This window comes from Zingiber officinale, chromosome 3B (genome assembly GCF_018446385.1).
Source record: "Zingiber officinale cultivar Zhangliang chromosome 3B, Zo_v1.1, whole genome shotgun sequence".
In the NCBI taxonomy this organism is placed as follows: domain Eukaryota; kingdom Viridiplantae; phylum Streptophyta; class Magnoliopsida; order Zingiberales; family Zingiberaceae; genus Zingiber; species Zingiber officinale.
Window position 1 is genome coordinate 93,001,645 of NC_055991.1, and position 22,660 is coordinate 93,024,304.

The window sequence follows — 22,660 nt, forward strand, 5'->3', positions numbered from 1 at the left end:
TAATATTTATATTTATTTAGATGACTTTTTCTTTATATTTTATATAGATTCTATCCAATTGCCGGATATGTCCCAATTAGGAGGCTCCAGAGAACTGTTTCCATATCTATAAATAGTAAAAAAATCTAACTTATAACCGGGATCTCATTTATAACCCTTAGCACGATGCTACGAACAATTAGAGCCACCATCTCGACGCAACAGCTTGGAGATCCAAAATTGTTATGGTCGAGCAATAAGAAGATTACCCTCAGGATTTTCTTCACCAAGATATGCACCGATGTTGTTGAATCAATTGGTATGATCGATCCTGAGGCACGCGAGGAGATGTTCGGGTCGTCGGACTTGCACTCGGGCCTGGCTTGCTATGAGAGGGTGAGGGAGCTCCTGCACGGCCTGCTCCCGCCCGACTCGCCGAGCAATACCTTCTTTGCTAATCTCCTCGCGGCCATAGCTTGTACGAAGGAGGCTCAATTAGGGTTCCACAATGGATCAGTGGAGGCCCGGTTCGATGTAGACACTTACACGCCAGCGAGGCCAAAAGCGTGCATGCTCTGTTTCAAGGAGTACACATTGGAAGACGTAGTGGTGCACCATCGACGGTGCGAGCATCACTTCCACCGGCAATGCTCGAAGTATTACGAGGAGAACGATTGCGTCGTGTGTTCCAACCACATCAAGGTCATCGAGAGGATTCATGTGTCGATCGACGGTGAAAAGTTTGAAGCAGAGGTCACTAAATTCTTTTAAAATCGATCCAGGTTGGAGATGTGTACATCATCTCCTAAATTATTTTCAAATTTGGATATGTTCATGCACGTTTAAATGTGACATCATCTCTATTCATCAAGAAATATGGCTTTTTTTGTTTTAACATTGGGGGTTGTATCATATTTTAGTTGTAGTTGCTAGGGTGTAATTAGGGGCGAGTAAAAATTCGGTTAAACCAAATTAACCGACCGAACTCGCCGTCAGCTCCTCTAACTTCTGGCCGACCGCCGACACCCTTTCCTCTCCGAGGCTTCGACAGCTCAGGCTTGAAGCGGCGCCATATTTTGAAATATGGCTTATTTTGTTTTAACATTGGGAGTTGTAATATTTTTAGTTGTCGTTGCTACGGGTGTAACTAGGGGTGAGTAAAAATTTGGTTAAATCAAATTAATCGACTGAACTCATCGCCGGCTCCTCTAACTTCTGGCCAACCGCTGACGCCCTCTCCTCTTTGAAGCTTCGATAACCCAGGCCTGAAGCGGTGCCAGGAGGATGTGGGAAGATTCCGTCGCTCTCGTCGCCAACTCCTCTGTTGGTTCGATCTTTCCATGTCCTTCTTGTTTCATATTGTGAACAGATTGAGCTCTGATCCAGTTTTCTGATGGTTTTCGTTTGTTACGATGAAGTTTTGCTCTTTACAGTCTCGAACGATTCGATGCAATTGTTGTTTATTAAGTCTTGGTTGTTGGTATACATTTTTTTCCCTAACTCTTATAAAATGATGGACTGTTTTAGAAAGTAGGAATTTGATTCAAAATGGTTTCTGCCTCGCCGAGATGCAGTGGATTGTGTGGTTTTCATTTCGATTGTAATCTATTTTTTGATTAGTAGTGGAATTTTTGGGAATTGATTCAATTCGAAGGTAGAGAGTTGAACTGATTTAAAATTTATTTTGGTTGTTTAGCAAGAATTTGGCATTATGCTTGTTTTCCTTGCTGGATGAGGTTGCTGTGAGTGATTCTGATCATTTGTGGCATTCTGATTTGTTATTGCTACGTTTTTTTTATTTTTCTCCTTTCCTCTCAATTGATGAGCCAGATGAAGTGGATTAATTTTACTATCAATATTATTGGTTTTAGAGAGTTTATTCGGTTCGGTTAATTCAGTTTTTGTTCTAAAATATGATTGGTTGGGTTATCTCAAAATAAATTCGGTTTGTTTGATTTTGATTAATTTGATTCGGTCAATTTGATTTAACCAAATACTCAGTCTTAAATATAACGATTCAAATTGAATCTGTTTATGAGTTTGGACTAATTTGAAAAATAACTTTTTAAGTCAAATTCAAATCTCGGTTCATAAAATTTTATTCAATTATTTACAGCAGCTCAAAATTATGAATTCTAGTTATTTTATATAATTTAAATTTAAATTATGATTTAAATAATTTAAATCAAATTTGAATTTTAATCATTTCAAATTTTAATTTCATTCTAATAAGGTTTAATAAAATTATTTGTATTTTCAAATTTCAAATTAAATTTGAATATCACATATATTTTTTAAGTTCGAATTTAAATATTAATATTTTTATATTATTAGATTGGATTCTATTGTTTACGCTCCTAGTCATGCGAAGAGGTGAGTGAAGAGGAGTAGTAAATAAAGAGAAGGGGAATTTTACCCTTATTTACAAGGGATTAAGGGGTAGGGTTAAATGAATCGAGTCGGCTCGCGAGTTTTTCGAGTCGGCTCGAAAAATATTTAATTCGTATTCGAATTTATCGAATTCGAATATGTTCGAACTTTTTTCAAACCGAACTCGAGCCCAAATTATATTGTTCGAGCCGCTCGCGAGTCTTAATATTTATTAATATAAGTTAAATATATATTAAATAAATAAATTTCGAGTCTTTCGAAATTATTTTTGAGTAATAATTCGTTAGTTCGCGAACATGTTTGAATATTTCGAGGACGAATCAAATATTTTGAATTTTTCGAGCTTTGAATTGAGCTCGAGCTCAAATATACTTATTTCAAACTGAATTCGAAATTTAAATTTTTCTACATATTCGGCTCGATCTGATTCATTTACACGCCTAGAAAGGGGGAAAGAAAAGTACCCTTGCATGCTTAGGAATCAATAAAATCTTTTACATCTCAAATTATCCTAATTTGGGATGTAAGGAAGGAGAAGAAGAGAAAAATAGAAATTATTCTAATTTTTTGTTACATTTTTTCGCATGCAAATTTATTTTTTTAAAATAGATATTTTTATAATTTTATATATTTAATTTCTATTTTCCTCCCTTTCCTTACAAATGAGCATCTCTCCCTCCTCCCAAATAAGAATAAGATTAATTTTGTACTTTCTCTTTCTTTCCCTCTCTCTTGTCCTTCTATTAATGAATCTTCTCCCATCCTATTTAAATATAAACTTAGAGGTGTGTAAATGCTTGAAATATTTGATAGATGTATAGGAGTGTTCATGGGATCAAGTTGAGATGCTTAAATCTCAGCCTCTGTTTTCTTTTCTCGTGGATTGTTCGTGTTCATGGGATCATGACCCATTCCATCATTAATTGGCCCATTTGACAGCTATAAATTATATTATAGATTTATAGCATAAGGTAAAAATCGAATCAAAATGAAATTGTGAAAAATACCATACATTCAGTAATATTGAATCGCGTAGAGTGACATCTTTTACTGATTAAACAGACTTAATCTTCGAGATGACAAATAAACCTATATGTTTTTTTTGGATGTTTTTTTAATATTTCTAATTTTTTTTTAAAAAAAAATCAATATAAAATGACGGTAACGGGCACGACCGACCCGGAAGTAATAATTATTGCTGAGCTCAATTTATCACGTCACATGAATAGAATGATCTGGCTCAACCTGACTCGGTCCCGGTCGGCCCGCTATGACAGTCCTATAAATAGGGCACCGTCGCATACTTGTGCTAAGCGGCCCGGCAGCACAAATCATGCGGGAGTTGGAGTCTCCATCCTGCGGCGCCCGATGCCCTTCGTTTCCAGGCTCCGCCGCTTCTGCGGCGACCTCGATCTCCACCTCCTCCTCTCCGGCCACACCCCCGACTTCCTCTCCCTCCGCCGCCACCACGCCCTCCTCATCGCCTCCGGCCAGTCCTCCAACCCCTTCTTCGCCGCCAAGATTATCGCCCTCTACGCTTCCTTCCGCCGCCCCGACCTCGCCCACCGCGTCTTCGCCGCCGCAGCCCCTTCCAACCCCCGCGACACCTTCCTTTGGAACTCCGCCATCAAGTCCCATTTCGGGGCCGGTGACTTCTGCCTCGCGTTCTCCCTGTTCTGCGGCATGCGCTCTTCCGGCGCTCCCCCCAACGAGTTCACCATCCCCATGGTAGTTTCCACCGCAGCTGAGCTCGAATTGCTCCGTCTCGGGTCTTGCATCCACGGGACCGCCACAAAGTTCGGACTTTTGCCGGAGAATTCAGTAGGCGTGGGATCCTCTTTGGTCTACATGTACACCAAGTGCGGAGATGTTGCTCCTGCCCTTCGGGTCTTTGACGAAATGACCGTGACAGATGTAGTTGCATGGACGTCACTAATTGTTGGTTGCTTAAGGAACGGGGAGGCTGAGATGTCTTTGTTGTGTTTAAAGGAAATGCACCGAGTCAGTGGACTGCCCAATTCTCGAACTATGGAAGCAGGTTTGCAAGCTTGCGGAAGCTTGGTGGCCCTGAAGGAAGGGAAATGCCTCCATGGATTGCTTCTGAAATTTGGAATGGAGCATTTTCATTCTGTGAAATCATCACTTCTCTCAATGTACTCAAAATGTGAATGCTTGGATGAGACTGCTCGAGTTTTTCAAGCAATGCCAGAGAGGGATGTAATCTCATGGACTGCAATGATAGTCGTTCATATGAGAAAAGGGCAAATTCTTGAGTGTATGCACATGTTTAGCGAGATGCGAGATTCAGGAGTAGATGCTGATGGGGTTTTACTAAGCTGTATATTATTGGGATTCAGCGACGCAGGTAAAGTTTGTCAAGGTAAGGGATTTCATGGCATGGTGTTGAGGAGAAATTATGAACTGAGCATGTTAGTTATTAATGCTTTAATATCAATGTACTGCAAGTTTGGACTGTTGTATCTTGCAAGAAAGGTTTTTGATGCAGTGGACAATAGAGATGCAGAATCATGGAATTTAATGGTTATCAGTTATGGTAAGGCGGGGCTGGACATTGAGTGCTTAGATCTTTTCAGACAGATGCAGTTTCAAGGATTGATTTCTGATCTCAACAGCTTTGCTTCAGCAATCTCCTCCTGTTCTCATTTAATGGCATTGCGATTAGGCCAGTCCATCCATTGCTACACCATGAAAGTATCACTTGACGAATGCAAATCTATTTGTAACACATTGGTGGGAATGTATGGACAATGTCGAGCATTTCATCTTGCTCAGAGGATCTTTGAGAAGACCAGTAAAGATGCTGTCACCTGGAATGCTTTAATAGCTTCTTATGCACATCATGGTTATTCACATAATGCTTTGTCACTCTTCTATCAGATGCTTCTAAGCGATGTGAAACCTAGTTTGACTACCTTGATAATTGTGCTATCTGCTTGCTCGTGTGTGGGGGCTCTAAACCTCGGAAAGTGGATACACAACTATGCAAAAGAAATGGAATTAGAGCACGATGTTTCTCTGAATACAGCACTGGTTGATATGTATGCTAAATGTGGGCAGCTTGAAATATCAAGAGGTATCTTTGATTCTATGCCTGAAAGAGACATCGTTGCTTGGAATGCCATGCTTTCAGGATACGGGATCCATGGACATGCAAAGGAAGCAATAATGTTGTTCGGAGAAATGGAGAAAATCGGTATCAGGCCGAACGAAACCACATTTCTTGCAATTCTGTCTGCTTGCAGTCATGCAGGATTTGTTGATGAGGGAAAAGAATTCTTCGATAAAATGAACATGTATTCTATTTCACCTATGCTGAAGCACTATGCTTGTATGGTGGATCTGCTAGGTAGATCAGGTTATCTGTATGATGCTGAAGATATGGTACTTAAGATGCCAATTAAGCCAGATGGTGCGATTTGGGGAACTCTGCTAGGTGCTTGCAAAATTCATAACAATGTAGCATTGGGAGAGCGGGTTGCGAAGGAAGCTTTTGACTCAGAACCTGAAAATGATGGTTATTATATTCTCATGTCCAATATGTATAGTGGTGATGGTAAATGGAAGGAGGTTGAAAGCTTGCGGGGTATGATGAAGGATAACAGGATGAAGAAAACTGTGGGATGGAGTGCTGTATAGCATGGGAATAGGAGTCGACATGAGAAAAGGATTCCAATTTACTGGATGATGAGCATAGCATTTCACTATTGACATAGGAATCAGAAGGCTCTTTGTCAAGTTGTAGGTTCGGCTAGACCGAAGAATCATAGTAGTGCTCTCATATTATTCTTTCGCTATTGTGGAAGCATGCTGATGTAGTTTTACAAAGTCGTAAATCTGACAAGTTTGTCATACTAAAGACATTTGATTAACTAACTGATGCATTGAATGAAGGGGGGAGCTTTGATGCAATGGTAAAATTGCTGCTATATGACTTTGCAATCGCGGGTTCTAGCCGCCGCGGAAACAGCCTCTTGCAATGTAGATAAAGTTACGTACAATTGACCCAAATGTAGTCCAATCCTTTCCCCTGACTTTGCATTGGTAGAAGTTTTATACACTGGGAGTGAAACCTACTCATTAGCTGATAGTTTCTCTATTTATGCAGAGTTTATGGGTTAGAAACTCAGATTCTTACAAATAGATTTTCATTTCTTACTCAGTTTCTCCATTTCTGCTCATTCTGATGTTCTCTGTGTTTAGCAGCAGTATGAAATCTACACCAGCAGTGTTTCTGAACAAGCTGTTAATGCTAGATCTGATCTAAACAAGCAGTGTCTCTGAACAAGAAGTGATTATTGGCATGCCACGAAAGGATTTGCTGGCCGTTCAGGAACACGATTAAAAGCACCTGAAAGTTTCAGATTCCTCATACACCAACAGTTGATCAGTTAACTGAGTTTTGGAAGACTGATTCTCGACATAGAATGATGTGTTGAGTGTTTAATATGGTTATCATACTTTTTCTTGAAAGTGAGTTTATGTTTTGAGTGTTTTCGTTTGAGCATCTTTTTCATGTTCTGTAAGTCAAAGGGTAATTTCCTATCAGTTTCTATGAATACAATGCGACGAAAATAAAATAAAATTATCAGTTACCCCATCGCAATAGAGAGGGCAACTAAAAAAAGGCAGCTCGGTCAGTATGAAGTTGAAGAAGGATTGGACCACATTAGAATACTTCACGCGACGAAGAGTTTGACATCTCACACTAAAGAAAATGGATAGTCTGATATCTATGCAGATTCTCTTTTGCGTGTAGAAAACTTCTTTTCGATCAAGAAGTGTGTTATTTCTAAAAAAAATAAAGAAAAAAACTAGAACTAGTAGTGCCCATTGAGAATTCAATTGTAATAAAAAGGAAGTCGTCACCTTAAGCTATCTCATTGTTCTACACACTCAAGAAGGGGTACATTTTAGGAGCATTTGCCCTACTATAAATCCCATTGAAAATTCAATAACTGTAAACGGACCTATTGAGAATCAAGAAGCATAAACATATAAATGATCGAGCTGATCCTATTCGCAAGTTTTTTAGCTAATTTAAAAAATATTTAATTCGTAATCGAAATTATTTGAATTGAATTTTGATAATTTTTTCTAATAAAATTTAAACTTATAATATTTTATTTGATTGCTTAAGAACTACTCGTAAGCCGAATCCAAATTGAATTTTGATTATTTTTATAATACGTTCAAATTAAAATTCAAATAACTCAAATCGAACTCGAATTTAATGGTTTTTTGAATTATAGTTTAATACTGCTTGAATCAATTTAAATTGAATTCGGGCTCAAATTTTATTTTGAACCTACATTGAACTAAAATTATTTATATTTTTGAATTTCGAATGAAATTTGAATATCATATATATTTTTTTAAATTTCAAATTTGAATAAATATCAATATTTTTATACTTATGCTCAATTTGATTCATTTGCACCCAGCCAAATTTCAAATTCTGTCAAAGAACATCCACTGATATTGGTACATATGTTTTTGTAAGCCCCTACATCTCCATCAAAGCTACTTCCTCGTCGGCCACATCAGAACCGTTCATACTACCTGGGCTCGAGTTCTCTAACTCATCAATTTCATCTTTACCATCCTCCTTTGTTTGAGAAGAAATGCCGCTCTGAATGCCAAAACGCAGAGCAACCCTTTCAAGCAGCTCCTGACCATCTGACGGAGATAGCAAGATGCTAAGATTTGTCTTGCCTTTCCAGCAAATTATAGCAATCGTTGAGGAATCTACCACGACTTCGTCACCTCTAGGTTCGTCGCCTGGTTGCAATGATTGAATTAAAATCATATGATGCATAGATGAACAGGTCAGAAAAAATGCAAAACCCCAGGTAGATGATTGGTTTACCTTCGTTGAGACACAAGACGCAGCAACCTGGCATCAAACTTGAAGCCCTCTCAGAAAAACTAGCATCGACGAAATCTGTAAATTTTACTGTCCTATGCTTTAGAAGAAGCTGGAAGTCGGCTAAAGGCGCATATAAGATCTGTCTTTTTATATATGGAAGAAGCAGAGGTAGTCCTTCTGATGATAACCGGAAAGAACAAGGATATGATTTGTCACTTGACTTTTGTCGTTCCTGTATTCGTGACAAGGCAGAAACTGATAAATTAGGTGTGACTACTACACACAACAAAATGATACTTGCCTTTCTGATTAGCCAAATAGATATAGCAAGTCCACTCCAAAAAATAGATATAGAATATAATACCGATGTCCATAATTAACATGAAACAACTATTTTAACTTTATTGTTGGGCTCCTTTTCAGGCCTTACCATTTAGTAACCAAAATTATATTAGTAACCAAAATAAATAACATAAAAAGATATACAAAACGCACACTTCTGAAGCATAATAAAAAAAATCCAAAATTTGACTTAGAAATTTGCACGTCCAAGCAAACACTCTCCAAATGTTCAATTGGAGACGAAGCACAGGAAGAAGCAGCCCCTAGGTATCAGTAAAATGAAATCTTTATTATAAACCAAGATGTGGAAATGATCTCCAGAAACAATTGTGTTCTTAGAAAAGAATTCAATGTCATTGCTCCAATGGTTCAAAAGTATTAACCATTGGAATAATTTGAGTCATTCAGGATATTTCATTAGGACCATATAAATGCATAAAGGATGAAATAGAAATAGAAATCCAAGGTGAAATTGGTATGTTATAGGAAAAGGAGAAATAAACATAATTATAAAATTCTTGACCATGGTAAACTTAAGCATATAAACTTGTGTATCATGTTTGTATATTTATTTGTGAATGTATAATTTAGTATTTATGTGTCTTATTAATTTTATACTTTCATCTGAGAAGTATTTTTTCTGGTTTAGGACATATTGCATATATAATATACCTTTTGTGCTATATTTACTATTATATAGTTTTTTTTTCATTTTATGAATATAGGATATTAGCCATAGAAGCAACGGATATAATGACCCTTTTTGTGCTATACTTACTATTATTTAGGTTCCTTCCTCACTTTATGAATATAGGATATTAATCATGGAAGCAAAAGATCAACAAGCAAGAATTTGTATCATAATCTGGTAAATATGATTTAAGAAAGTGAGTCAAAAAAAATTCCTTTAGCTGCCAATTATAATTTAAACTATGGCAAAAATGTGAGAATCCGAGCAAGAAATACTTGAGATTAATTTCGAAGTCTACAAAAATAGAAGAAAATAAAATACAACTTCTGTGTTTTTTCGGTAGCAAAGTATACATCTTCTTGCCTATTTAACTGACACAACCCAGCCTATAGTTAAGGTACTAATCATCTATTCCACTAATAATAAACATGAGAAATTATAAAGGTCCCTTACTAATGAATTTTTATTTCACCACATAGTTTCCCTTTTTCGCTACAAGAAACCTTTTCTTTAATTCTTGCAAAGATATGAAGAGTTACAGCAGTTGCCCCTCTTAGAATCAGAATCTTCAGAGAATAACACAAGGCTTCTACCAGGAAACAGCAACATGCAATGATCACACAAAGTGAGGACGAGAATTGCTAGGAGAATGTAGTCTTGACCCAAGTAATTATCTCAAACCCAAAAAAGAAAGAAGTGTCACAGAAATGGCAAAATACTGAATGACATCCACGTGTATTATAAAGACTAAGGCTCTCCTTTTCTTTAATTTTCAGTTTTTTAAATAAAAAATAAAAGTTTCTGAAAACCTATATTTGGTAAGTTGATTTCAAATGGAATTCTAAACTATGAGAGATAAAAAACAAACCTTAGAAAACAGGAAACAGATATAAGTAGTTTCCTAAAATCCTAAAATCCCATATATATTTTTAAAAGAGTCAAATTAAGAATACTACAAACTTATGCAAATAGAACTACTACTATTACTATTATTATAAAGGGCAACCCGATGCACCAAGCTCCTCCCAATGAGATACGCAGCCTTATCCTGCTTTGTTTATGAGACTCAAACCCGTGACCTCTAGGTCACACGAAAGCAACTTTACTGATGTGCCAACTTTACTGTTACTATTATTATACAATATAATAACATCCCCATATCACATAATATAATATATTTTGTTATACATTAATATGTTAAATATAATATCATTAATAATCAACCAAATAATTCTCTTTATTTCTATGTCAATGAATAATTTAGTTTTACTAAACCAAACAAGTTTTCACATTTTCAAATTCTTGAAAAGTGAAAGTTATTTTCGTTTTTCACATTCTTCATTCCACAGAAATGGAAAATTGATTGACTTTCAAGAATGCCTTGAGCAAGAAGCAATATTCAAATGGCATTTGGTATAAGTTTGGAATTCACGGGTATAAGCTCATAGATCCACAAGTAAATTCATAATGCAAGCATGTCAATAAATCATTTGCAATATTCTAACATTTACCATCGTAAATCTAAACAGAATAGGCAAAAAAAACAAAACAAAAAACAATTTAAACCATAGTTTCAGTGTAAACTTTAACATGACATGAATCTTACTGTATAAAAGCAAATGAAAAGATGAGCACTTACAAAAATCTTAAGGCCGAGAGATGTTATCTTGAGCCTTTCTCCAGATTGGATATTTAGCTGTAGAATATTATTAACTGACTTTGATATATAGTAAATTCTCTTGATATGATTAGGATCAGTATTCCGAGTAACAAGGTGGTCGTCTAGTGGAAATGAATCTGAGATACCATAGTATGATCGTATACTATTTATAATTGCATGATTTTTGAAGAATACAACAGGATCAACTCCTCTCCATTTGCCTTCAGTTTGCAACTTGCCCTTTGCTGCCTTAGTTTCAGATGGAAGCCTCTCCTCTTCATTAGTTACTCTTGCCTCATTCAAGTTGGTACCCCTGGTATGAATTGATACTGCATCATTGTCTGATACTGCTGGTGATTTCTCGACTTTTGTATCCACATCAATAGTTGCTAAAGAAGCATTATTAATTAGCCCATCTTGAGAACTACTAGATAAGTCTATTTTGTCATTACATTCAACCACGAGATTTTCACCATCATCTGGTGAGGCATCTCCACTTACAGCTGATTGTCTTGCAGGCTTAATTGGAGCGACTGAAATAAGAAACATCACTTTAGTAGGCATTCTTGATCAGTCTAAGAAAAAAAAAGACAGATATGTAGTTACCCATTAATGGAGAAAGCTTCTCAAAAACAGCAATGAAAAAAGCTCCAGTATTTTGGTCATGAGGAAGTATTCTCATACAGTTTTCAAGGGGAAATTCAGAAACTTCTCTAAAATAGCTATGATGTTTTTCTATGGATACACTTTCACTGGAAACTTCCTCTATTTTACTTTCGATAGTGCAAGATTCAGTCAGTGGTGCATTGTCTACCAAATTCTTACACAATGCTTGGTGCTGTACACACACACTTTCTGAATGATTCACTCCCTTGTTAACATTTTCTGCAAATGAGTTACTTCCAAGAATCTCGGCATTCTCTTGGCCATCATATTTAAGGATCTCATCGTGACTTTTTCCAGAAGGAAACATACTTGGTACAATCACACCCCTCCTGTACTGGGGTACATCTTTATGAGAGGCCAACCAAAGGCCTCTATCTTTTAACTGTAAATATAGATGGTCATGGAAAAAGGTTAGAAAACCAGTGCCAAGTAGAAAACATCAAGGCATTGATGGATCACTTTAGCTAAGTGAAAAGAAACATCGTAGTTCAATGAAGAGTAAAAGAGATGTTTGAATCATGAATTTTGAATAAAATAAAAGAAAATTAGTAAAAAATTTCCGGATCTTTTAAATTATCCTTTGTCTAAATCCCCTTATTGCTGAGAACAGTAAATTAAAAAACTGTCAAAACCTGTGTTGGACAATAAAGTTCAAGGCCAACCTTCCATGTTTTAAGGCCAGGACGGCGGACCAACTCAGATAGTTCACCAGAGACATCAAGAAGCTTAATTGAATTAGCACTTCTTCGAAGAACCTACAAAAATATGAGAATCACAATTCCACAGTGACCAATTTTACTGCACAAAAGTAAAGCAAAACCAACATCAATAAATCATCCTGAAAGGTTTACCGAAAGCAAACATATGAAGTATGCAAGAGTGAGAAACTGAATTGTAAATACCCTAGATTGGATGTAATTCTAAAAATTGAAACTGGATATTTAATGTTTGGCAATGAGTGACTTCCATAGCAACTACTACACTGAAGAAATAATCATCTCACTATTGTAGATAAATATACATCAACAAGCATGCACATCAAAGGCTACATGTACAAGTGGGGAAGGGTTGGAAAAAATAAAAGACAAGCATATAACTTAAATGACTTATATCAGATAACCTCTGCTACAACAGCCTCATTTTCAACTGGATTCATTGAGCAGGTAGAATAAACCATCCTTCCACCCACTTTAAGCAATGCTACACCTGTGACTCAAAAGATTAAAATGATTAGTCAATGGGAATCTGTAAAATAACATCCAGAAAAGAAACCCTTTAATACAAACAGCATAGTGAGCAGATAACAAATCTCTTCATAAAAAAATGCTGTTGAGCGTACAAAGTACATTTTCAATGGAAACAAAGTGGTTTAGCTTAAGGTATTGACAATTGAAAGCAATATTTGAGATATGCTAACAAGGAAATTAAAGAATGCAAAAGCATATACACATGTTTTCCATTTAGAATACACCTTACTCAAGAAAAGCCCTAAATTAATCTAAATACAGACAACTGATAATAGAATTAATCTAAATATTTTCTTCTTCAGTCAAAAAATCATCTATCCTGATAGAAGGTTAATTACCAGTTTGTGCAAAATGTATATACTGAAATTCACATTTCAATGCTAAATACATGTAAATGGACATCAAAACAGAATCAGGAAGTTCTAGGCAACATACCAACAGCATGCTAAGAATTAAACAAATATCATCTCGATATGAAAGCTAAGAAACCTATGACAAGTTAACTAATAACATTGCATTACTTAGTAGCTTCAACAAAGATAACGTATTTGAGAATCCAGTATGAAACAAGGTCATAATATTGTTACCGCGCATCGCGATCTCAACTTGAAGACGATGAAGACCATTACCCATGCCTGCATTCCTGTATGTAATCATGTCTATGTAATCATGTCTGATAGGTTAACTGGAGAAAATTGAACCCGCTGAAGAACGAAATAATATCTGACCATTTCCTCCAGATGTCAGGAGCTTTCCTGAGAGTGCCATCACCACTACAAGGAACATCACACAAAATCCGATCAAACTGCAAACTACCTTTCATAAGTTCTTTTTCACCTTTTAAAGTTTCCTTGTAATCCTTCACACAAGGATAAGTAGGGAAGTATTGTGCTTCATGGTTAGTTACTACTAAGTTGGCAGTACTCATCCGTTTTGTCTGATGGATAAGAAGATTGCATCTTTGAACATCAACATCATTTGCTATTACCTATATCATCATGCAAGAAGAATCATTAGAGAAGACTGTATCCTTAGATGTTACTGCACGCTTCCTGAGAATGATAGAAAAGAATGACAAATAATTTAAAAATATGAAGAAAGGGCAAACAGATTGGAAACAACCAGCCCATTTGGTAGTAGTCCAGGTTCAATTGAGTGGTGTATCATTTCAAGCAACTGAAAAGTTTTAGACCCTGGAGCTGCACACACTGCAAAAGAAAGAGGGTTAACAAGAAAGCAACATAAAGTCAAATGAAAACTGTCATGTATTTTCAACATAAAATATGGTGCCACCATCAGCCTAATGACCTTATTTGATTGTCACAAAAAAATGATGAACCCTAATGTCTCCAAGATGACTATCGCTTCAGATACTAACAACTGAAGTAAAAAAGATTCAACATAGTATGATGAAAATGTGGATTTAGTATGAGAAAAAATAAAATGATCATCACTAATACTATAACTGGAAACGACCAGAAAGTGAGCTTCACATTGGTATGAAAGATAATAGAACAGACTACAGCCAAGGTTAGGGATACCATGCCGTGCCGGTCGGCACAAGCAGAATTTACCATTCGGTTCAGGTTGTTTTGGTTTATTTTATTTTTCTTTTCTTCTTTCCCTTTTATTTTAATCTTTTTAGGTTTAGTGTTTCCTCTTTTATATATATTTTTATTTTTTTACAGTTAATTCCTTTCCCTACCATAATTTTGTTCCCTCTTTCATCTATTTCTTTTCCTCCCATTTATAAAATAACCAACAGCAACTAAGGATTGTTACAGAAAGTAGGGGGGGGAAACTAGATGAAGATGAATTATTCAAAAAAGTATCTATAACAATCAAATTTGGAAAACGACTCAAAATTCTAAACATTGCTAAGAGTTATAGGCACTTTGTGCTAAGGAAAACCAAATATTTAGAAAAGAGGAAAACACTATGGTGTTACCATCATCCTAATGTGCAATTTTGGATTTCACATAAAGTGAGAAAACCTTAGACTATGAGATACTTACTATGAGAATAAAAGTAATCATCAATATTGCTATAAATTGAAAACAACTAGAATGTTGGGCCTCGCATGGTACGAAAGATGATAAAACATACTAATGGAATTAAACACTATGCCGAAGCAAATCAAGTATTTGGAGTTCAAAGTAAGCCTTAAAGAGAGGGAGCACTATGGTTCTATCATTAACCTAATAAACATATTTGATTTTCACAAAAAATAAGAAAACCTTAAACACCATGACTAATTGACTAATAAATGATTTCCTAGTATGATATAAATGTGGACATAGATAAAAAAAAAAAAAAAAAAAAAAAGACCAACCCAGTGCACGAAGCTCCCACCATGTGGGTCCCAGGGAAGGATCCATTGTACGTAGTCTTAACCTGTTTTTTGCAAGAGGTTGTTTCCAGGATTTGAACCCGTGACCTTTTGGTCACATGGCAACAACTTTACCGTTGCGCCAAGGCTCCCCTTCAAATGCGGACATAGATTCGCCATATAATTGTCCCAACTATTTGGAGTCATATACTTGGGCTTAATTTGAGAGAATAAAATTAATCATCAATAATGTTGTAAACAGAAAACAATTGAGAACGTTGTGCTTCAAAATTGGTATGACATGAAATAAAATGGAGCAATGCAGTTAGACAATTTGTGCTGTGACAAATCAAGTAATCAACTATTTGGAGGTCTCGGTGAACGTTGAACAAAGTAAAATACAATAAAGGTAATATTATGAAATCCTGGAAAGTATACTTCCTAGTACTGTTCATATAAGAATTCTGCTGAATTTACTGAATAAACTTCATATGTTCACAAGTACATAAATAAAAGAGAAAGTCACATACTGTCAAGTACATAGTGATCTGGATGCACATCTAAGAACAATGGAGGCACCTGTATAGATATTGTACTTTAAATTGTAGAGAGTAAAGCATAGAAAATTTACTATAAGTAAATTACGAAAAACAATTAACCACCATGCTAACAGCTTCCTGCCTTGTTATATTTCCAACTTCATTCTCCTGCTTTAAAAACTCATGGAATCTGGAAGAAATGAAGAGGGTATATAATAATCAAGCATAAAGACATTGTAAAGGTACGCTGATTATCATGTTTACTTATATATCTTCTCTTACCTATTAAGCAATAAATATTTATTAGAAAAATATACTAATTGATATTGCTGAATTAACAATCACTCAAGGAATAGAGGTAACATTGATATAATGTTTATCAGAGTAGCGTCATGCAAGGAGCATCTAACAATCACTCAAGGTATGCCAGGAATTATGTATAAACAACCTTATAAATGTCACCCAGTAATTTGCTCACAAAAGAATCCACTAGCTAAAATAGAGGTAACATTGATATAATGTTTTCCTTCAATCTTCAATGAGAAAGGGAATCAGCCAATACCATATTTCTTGTCTAATAGAGAACCTACAACTTTATCAAAGTAAAAAAGTAATATATATAAGAAATTTGCATTTACCATTTCTGGTTTAATGATTACCTATATGACCTTCAGTGCTAACTGTGTTACTTCTTGGATCTTCTATTGTTACCAACTAATAAGTGATGCAAACAAGGAATAGACTTTGACTAGAATTCTTTTTGAATTTTAATTAACATTATTAATTATTCTATTTAAGTATTGGTTATTTTTTTAATTGGTGGTAGGATGTTTTACTTTGGGATTAGTTTTTATATGTATCCATTGATCTGGTAAAAGTTATTAGGATTATTATAGTTCCCCATTAATGTGCTGTGTATCTTCTGCAGATTCTTCCTCCACATTACCACTTTCATGACATTACTATGCACGGGTAGCCGCCCTATGACGCATGTTTTTTCATTAGTTGTAAAGATAAACCAAAAAGGAAGGACACAAAATCAAAGTGCAAAATGAGTGCATGAATTTCTTACTCATTGTTAGGTGTATCCAAAGAAGAAAGATAAAAATAAAAAACATTGCTAAGCAGAGTTGAAACAATTGTTTGTTATGCTTAGAAATGACAACCTGATGATAACTTTCCAAGAGTTGAGTTTTCCAAGAAAAAAGTGATGCAAACTACCAACAGACATAGAATAGAATTTTAAATTTTTTAATTAATTTCAGTAAATGGTTTATTTTATGATTGGTATCTTTAGATTGATTAGCATAGTATTTTAATTTGGTAATAGTTTAATAGGTGTCTGTTAAATCGGTAAGATTTTTGGGGGATTATTATGTTTTCTATTTCTTCTCTAGTTTATTATTTAAGTTTATAATACTGTCATATCTTTTTTTGGTTTTCAATCAATAAAATTCTCCTTTGATTAATATGTGTGGGTTCGTTTTTCTCTAAGAGAGATAACTATCCCTTTAGTTAATCAATCATCTCAATTATTTTATCAATTTTATCTCAATCTTCTTTATAACTTGGAGGTTTGTTTCAACGTTGCCTCTATAAGCATATATAAATTGTTTGGCAATCAAGAGTCAAGAAACTGTTATAAACAGACTCATACAGTAGCCTTAGTTCATCTGGAATTTGTATTAATCCTTTAACGTTAGGATAACCATTCAAATGGCTAGATTCATGACCAAAGAAAGTTTAGTAATCCAATTGAAGAATCCAGAACTCAGTTTCAAGGCCACACCATAGAAAAATAACTATGGGTTTGTGAGTTAAATATTTAAAAACAATTTGCCGTCACATATAACTGAACAAGAATAATAATGGGAGATTCAGGACACATACTCATACAATTGGCTTTCGTCTGCTGGCATATAAAAGTATGTCATTAGCATGTGTGGTTGCATTTGCCATAAGAAACTTTTCTCTAATTTATTTTGTGCATTATATCCAACAAATAGCGTTGAGGAAAAATAATTGAAACTTTGAAAGTTAGTGTGCATGTCCAAGCAATAAACAAAATTATACACAAAACTATTTATCATTAACATAAAGATAAAACGTGCAAATAAATTTATAATATTTTTTATTCTTTTTTTTCCAAAAAAAAAGCGGAAAAAACTTTTTGTCAATGTAATGAATATCAATTCACAAAATAACTTTAGGTTAGTACCTCTCAAGAGTTTGGCTTTTCCTAAGTTGCATTCTTGAAAAATTCAGGTGCCAAGCAAGGTTGTCTGGATACCAAGGCAAAGATCTAATAGCTTCGACTTCACATTCGTCATTGACCTATCAATCAAAGTTCATTATTAGTCAAAATGAAATAACAAAAGTGAAAATGATATACAACTCAAGCATTGAACTTTTAGAAAATATGGTGGGTACCTCATGTTTCAGGGATGTTATGAAGTCATTTTCCAGTTGCAACAGAATGTCCTTACAAAACTGGCCACTGCATCAAAGTAGCATCAAATTTCTAGTTTGCATCATCTCAGGTCATAGCCTTAAAGCAATGCAGCTTAAAAAGGAACAAGAAAGACCGAGAACAAAACAGGCACAGTTGGTGATCAAATATTAGGACATGCAAATCTATTTTTAAAATTACAGCATTTCTTTGAAATTAAACAGAATTTTTCTATTATTCCAGTCAGAAATAAAGAAAGCATGTGAAAGAAGATTGAATCAGCATCCTCAGAACATAACATTAGCAATGTGGGCAAAATACTTCAGGATGATAAAGATGTGTGAATAAATGAATAAAGAAATCTGAATAAAACAAATCTGAAACTGAAGGAACCTTGAGTAGTTCTCTGCTAGAACAGCAATAGTGGAACTAAAGTAAGCTAAATGTGCAATGCAAGGTGGATGACCAGACAGGAAGCTATGAGGAGAGCAGCGTTAACATGCCCAATAGTAACTGAGAGCATTTGGGTCAATCTCATCTACCAAAGCAGCCCCCTCAATCCCATCAACTGTCCACAAAAATAAGCTTCCATGGACCACCAGATTAGGTCAGCTACATAAGCTGAGGAAAGGGATGAGAGGTTTTAGGCTGGGCTGAGTTAAAGTTGCTGCTATATCACAGATTTTGGAAATACAGAGGCGAGGAGGAAGCTGTTGATCCAAAAGAAGACGTTGGTGATATCATCCATGAATAAATTCAAAGGTGTCACTGAGTAGCTGGGATTTGTTCAATCAAAGCTTCTGTGAGGAAGCGGCACAGTGACTCAGTGAAGTACTGCTGGAATTCAAGGAGTCGGTTCACTAATGTTGTTGGCTAAACAACAGCTCTTGATGGAGCCAATGTTCAAAATCTCAAGTGCCAGAATTTCAATGTTTAACTGAAACAATACTATTTCAGTATTGTACCGACATTTATATGCACGGTGTCAGTGATAAATTTGAGGTTGAAAGAGGAAGGAGATGAAGCAAAAGAAAGAAACATTTTCTATGACAAGTGACATCGAGTTTCAATAATTTACTAGAATAATACATTTTGACCGTTTCACTCGGGGTGCGAGATTTCAAACCATGAATGAAACCAAGGAGTTGATGGCTTTTTATCAAGATAATATTTTAAATATTTTTTATCCAAAAATGCCCTCATATATTGCATATATTGCATGGAAATACCTTTTAATACCTTCAAGACTAGCTAAGCCAAAAAAAAATTGTTGAAAACTGATTCACAAATCCACCTAGTACCCCATATACATGGAATCCTGAACATATAAGAAATAGATGTATATTGGTTTCAAGTTATGAGTTTCATTGCATAGAAATAACTATTAGCATGGTTGCCAAGATCATCCAATTTCGATATGGATCCATTGGTTTGGATCAGAATCTGACTAATCCAATATGATTTTTGCTGAAAAATTAGACGCCCATATGTTATTCAGAAGTTTGTCAAAATGATAGTGACCACATGAAAACATTGATCCATAATTGACTACCAATACAAGAAATTCGGATAAATCCATTGATTGATCACAAAAACAATGCTTGAGCCTTAGCATGTGATGTTGGCACTTGGAAACACAAAAGAGCTTGAAGTTAGACTTGGAGGCTCAACAGCAGCAACCAAAGGAGATCGAGATGATCAACTTCGATTTTGATAGAGTTCATGTGCTGTAGAGATTATGTAGCGACAAAAACAAACATAGTTGGAAAGACATTATAAAGAAATGCTTTTATCAGATTTAGTATTATGTATTATAGATAATATTGGCAACAGTCTAATGCTAGTTATTACTATATGTTAATTGTCTAATATTATTTTAATAATAAAATAATATTATTATAATTACTCATTAGATATTGTTTATTGGTAATTGTTAACAATATAATATCATTTGTATAATATTAATATTATTAAATAATTTTCTATTAGATATATGTTAAGGGTATATTCATTAGATAGTAAAATAATTAATTATCATTATGATAAAAATATAATATTAATAATTGTGTAGCAAATATTAACAATATAATATTAATAAACATTATTAATAATTTTGTATTAGATAATATTTATGGTATACTAATTAGATAGCATAAATACTTAATTAGTGTTATGATATATATCATAGTTACGTATTATTATGCAATAACTACATGCAAAAAATTATCAGATTTATTAAGTACTATTATCATTCATTAACTATATACCTACACAATGACATGTAGTAATAGTGACTTTAATGTTTAAACAGCTTATTGTGTTGTTTTCAATTTTCTTCATTTTTTCTGATTTCAAACTCTTAGGGTAATCTCATTGATTGGGATTCATGGGAAATGGTGGATCTAATATGGCAGATACCAAAGTTTATGGAAAGTAATACTGATTCAACAATGCCTATATTGACAACCATGGTTATTGGGAAATAAAAAATGGAAGATCCAAATAAAATAAATCTACGATCGATAGTGCTATTCTTCAATTTTTCTACATGACTAATGAGAATATGGCTAGTGAGACGCAAAAAATCAACATTTTCGAGCTAGAGGTGACTAGTTAGAATGATTAAGATGGTAATAGTTAATTTGAAATCAGCCATATCTAACATCACAAAAAAAATAAAAACTAGGATGACATGTGAATAAAATAAAAGTTGAAAGTTGATGAAGTTTACCAGTCCTCACAAGAAAATCAAGAAGGCAATGGAAACCTTGCTTGGTTGGCACACAGATACAAAACCGACAAGCCAAACACAATAAGAACAAATATAACATGAGATGTTAAAGTAACAAATAATAATGATCATCATTGACAGGCGTATTAAAACCCGTTCAAAATGCAAGGAGTTTTTTTTAAATTTGAGGAAGTGATTGTAGTTTGATATAGAAAACAATTAAAAAATAATTTAAAAAAAAAAACATGATGAAGAACAAGAGACTGGTAGAAAGGATTGAGGACTCATTGGCTTATTGAGTTTAAGATACCAATTCTCATAATACAAGTTTTTTGGAAATGCATGTGTAAACAAATTGAAAATAGTAACAACAAGAAATCACCTCGAATTTATTCTAAATGCAGCTGGAAGTGGCTTTCTGAGCATAGAAATGAAGTCTTCCCACTCATCTTCAGGCACAATATGTTGCTCCTATAGAAGGTTGAAACCATGACATTTTAGGAAGCATGGGATATAGGTAACAACAACAAGTTCTACTCAAACTTTACCATCTTTGTTCTAAAGAATAAACACACAACATAAAAAAAATACAAAGTCTCATTGTTTCATGTTCATGATAACACCCATGAAGATAGGATTATCTTATACCACTAGCACAGAGCAAATATCAATGATGTACCAGGAATTTGTGACATGCAATGCCACTGGTGCACGGCAAATATAAGTGATGTACCATCTACTAAGTATATCCACTTAAATTCTTACAAGATCACGACAAGCAAAACCCTTTTAATCCTTTTTGAATGTTAATTATTACACAATTGTCTTGTCATCAACATGATGAAACTAAGTCAAATATACACGAGATTTGATGAACATGAGCCTGAGAGAAATAATGCATTTACAGAATGAATTTGTCCAATACTATAAAATAGTTGGAGCAAGCAGAGAGCCAAGGAAAAAGGTTCAAACACAATATTGGAAGTGAAATAGAGCAGAGATACACATCTATAAAATGCCTTTCTTTTCCAACAGTGCACTGATCCATTAGAAATCGACCGTGGGAACACCCAGTAAAACTTCATCGAGCAAGATCACGATACACGAGATCGGAAGGATCTCGGCGTACGAGAATGTGTTGAGAGTAGACCTTGTAATACTCGTCGAAGTTGGCGTTCTGGGTAGCAAAAGGCTGCCACGTGGGGTTGGGCTTGTCGGCTGCCGAGGGGTCATCGGGGCGGGCCTCCTTGTTTCCGTACTTCCAGACGTTCTCCCGGCCCTGCTTGAAGTGCCGCCGCTGCGTGCGGCCGCGCTTCCGCCCGCCGCCCATCTCTGCCGCGCCGCGACTCGCGAGGGTGGATGCCGAGGCGAAGGCCACTCGGAGTCGGTTCGTGCTTCGCATTTGTCAGTTCGCCTTTTAAACCGCTTCGCATTTTATCGGGGGCTCGCTTCGAAATCGCGGTCCAATTTGACTTGAACCGGGCAGTCGGGGGACTAGGGTTTACTACCGGTTCACGAATTGGGGGCGTGCGCTGGACCCACTAAGTCCGCACTAATCACTTTTCTAATATACCCCCACAATATTTCATTAATATCAAATCCCCGCCTTCAACAATATTTTTTATTTTATCTTTTGATAAAAATATTTGTAAGATAAAAATTCTTATTTATATCCAACCTTTCTAACCTTGATGTCCTCGGCACTTTTGTATCCTTTCCTTACAATAGTCCAACTTTTCTGAATCATAG

The 22,660-nt window shown here is 35.2% G+C and overlaps 2 protein-coding genes across 2 annotated transcripts; one reads left to right on the forward strand and one right to left on the reverse strand.

Moving 5' to 3' along the window:
- Positions 1-3,687: 3,687 nt before the first annotated feature.
- On the forward strand, positions 3,688-6,988 carry LOC121967102 (pentatricopeptide repeat-containing protein At4g39952, mitochondrial-like). The gene is made up of 2 exons (XM_042517129.1): positions 3,688-6,505; positions 6,595-6,988. The coding sequence occupies exon 1, from the start codon at positions 3,739-3,741 to the stop codon at positions 6,025-6,027; it is 2,289 nt and encodes a 762-aa protein (XP_042373063.1). The 5' UTR covers positions 3,688-3,738; the 3' UTR covers positions 6,028-6,505; positions 6,595-6,988.
- Positions 6,989-7,775: 787 nt separating this feature from the next.
- On the reverse strand, positions 7,776-22,312 carry LOC121967103. The gene is made up of 15 exons (XM_042517130.1): positions 22,062-22,312; positions 21,294-21,382; positions 18,162-18,228; positions 17,950-18,065; positions 15,855-15,921; positions 15,723-15,771; positions 13,986-14,071; positions 13,592-13,851; positions 13,451-13,506; positions 12,737-12,822; positions 12,279-12,371; positions 11,557-11,998; positions 10,930-11,483; positions 8,258-8,489; positions 7,776-8,169 (listed from the first exon to the last, which is right to left on the reverse strand). Exons 1-15 carry the CDS (start codon positions 22,239-22,241, stop codon positions 7,895-7,897), a joined length of 2,652 nt encoding a protein of 883 aa, XP_042373064.1. The 5' UTR covers positions 22,242-22,312; the 3' UTR covers positions 7,776-7,894.
- Positions 22,313-22,660: the final 348 nt, after the last annotated feature.

Bases quoted from the DNA above. Each gene is read 5' to 3' on its own strand.
- LOC121967102 (XM_042517129.1), top strand. From the start codon at position 3,739: ATGCCCTTCGTTTCCAGGCTCCGCCGCTTCTGCGGCGACCTCGATCTC.
- LOC121967103 (XM_042517130.1), bottom strand. From the start codon at position 22,241: ATGGGCGGCGGGCGGAAGCGCGGCCGCACGCAGCGGCGGCACTTCAAG. The intron at 13,507-13,591 runs GTCAGATATTAT...GATTACATACAG, and splicing joins CCTGACATCTGGAGGAAATG to GAATGCAGGCATGGGTAATG. The intron at 12,372-12,736 runs GTTATCTGATAT...ATATTTTTGTAG, and splicing joins ATGAGGCTGTTGTAGCAGAG to GTTCTTCGAAGAAGTGCTAA.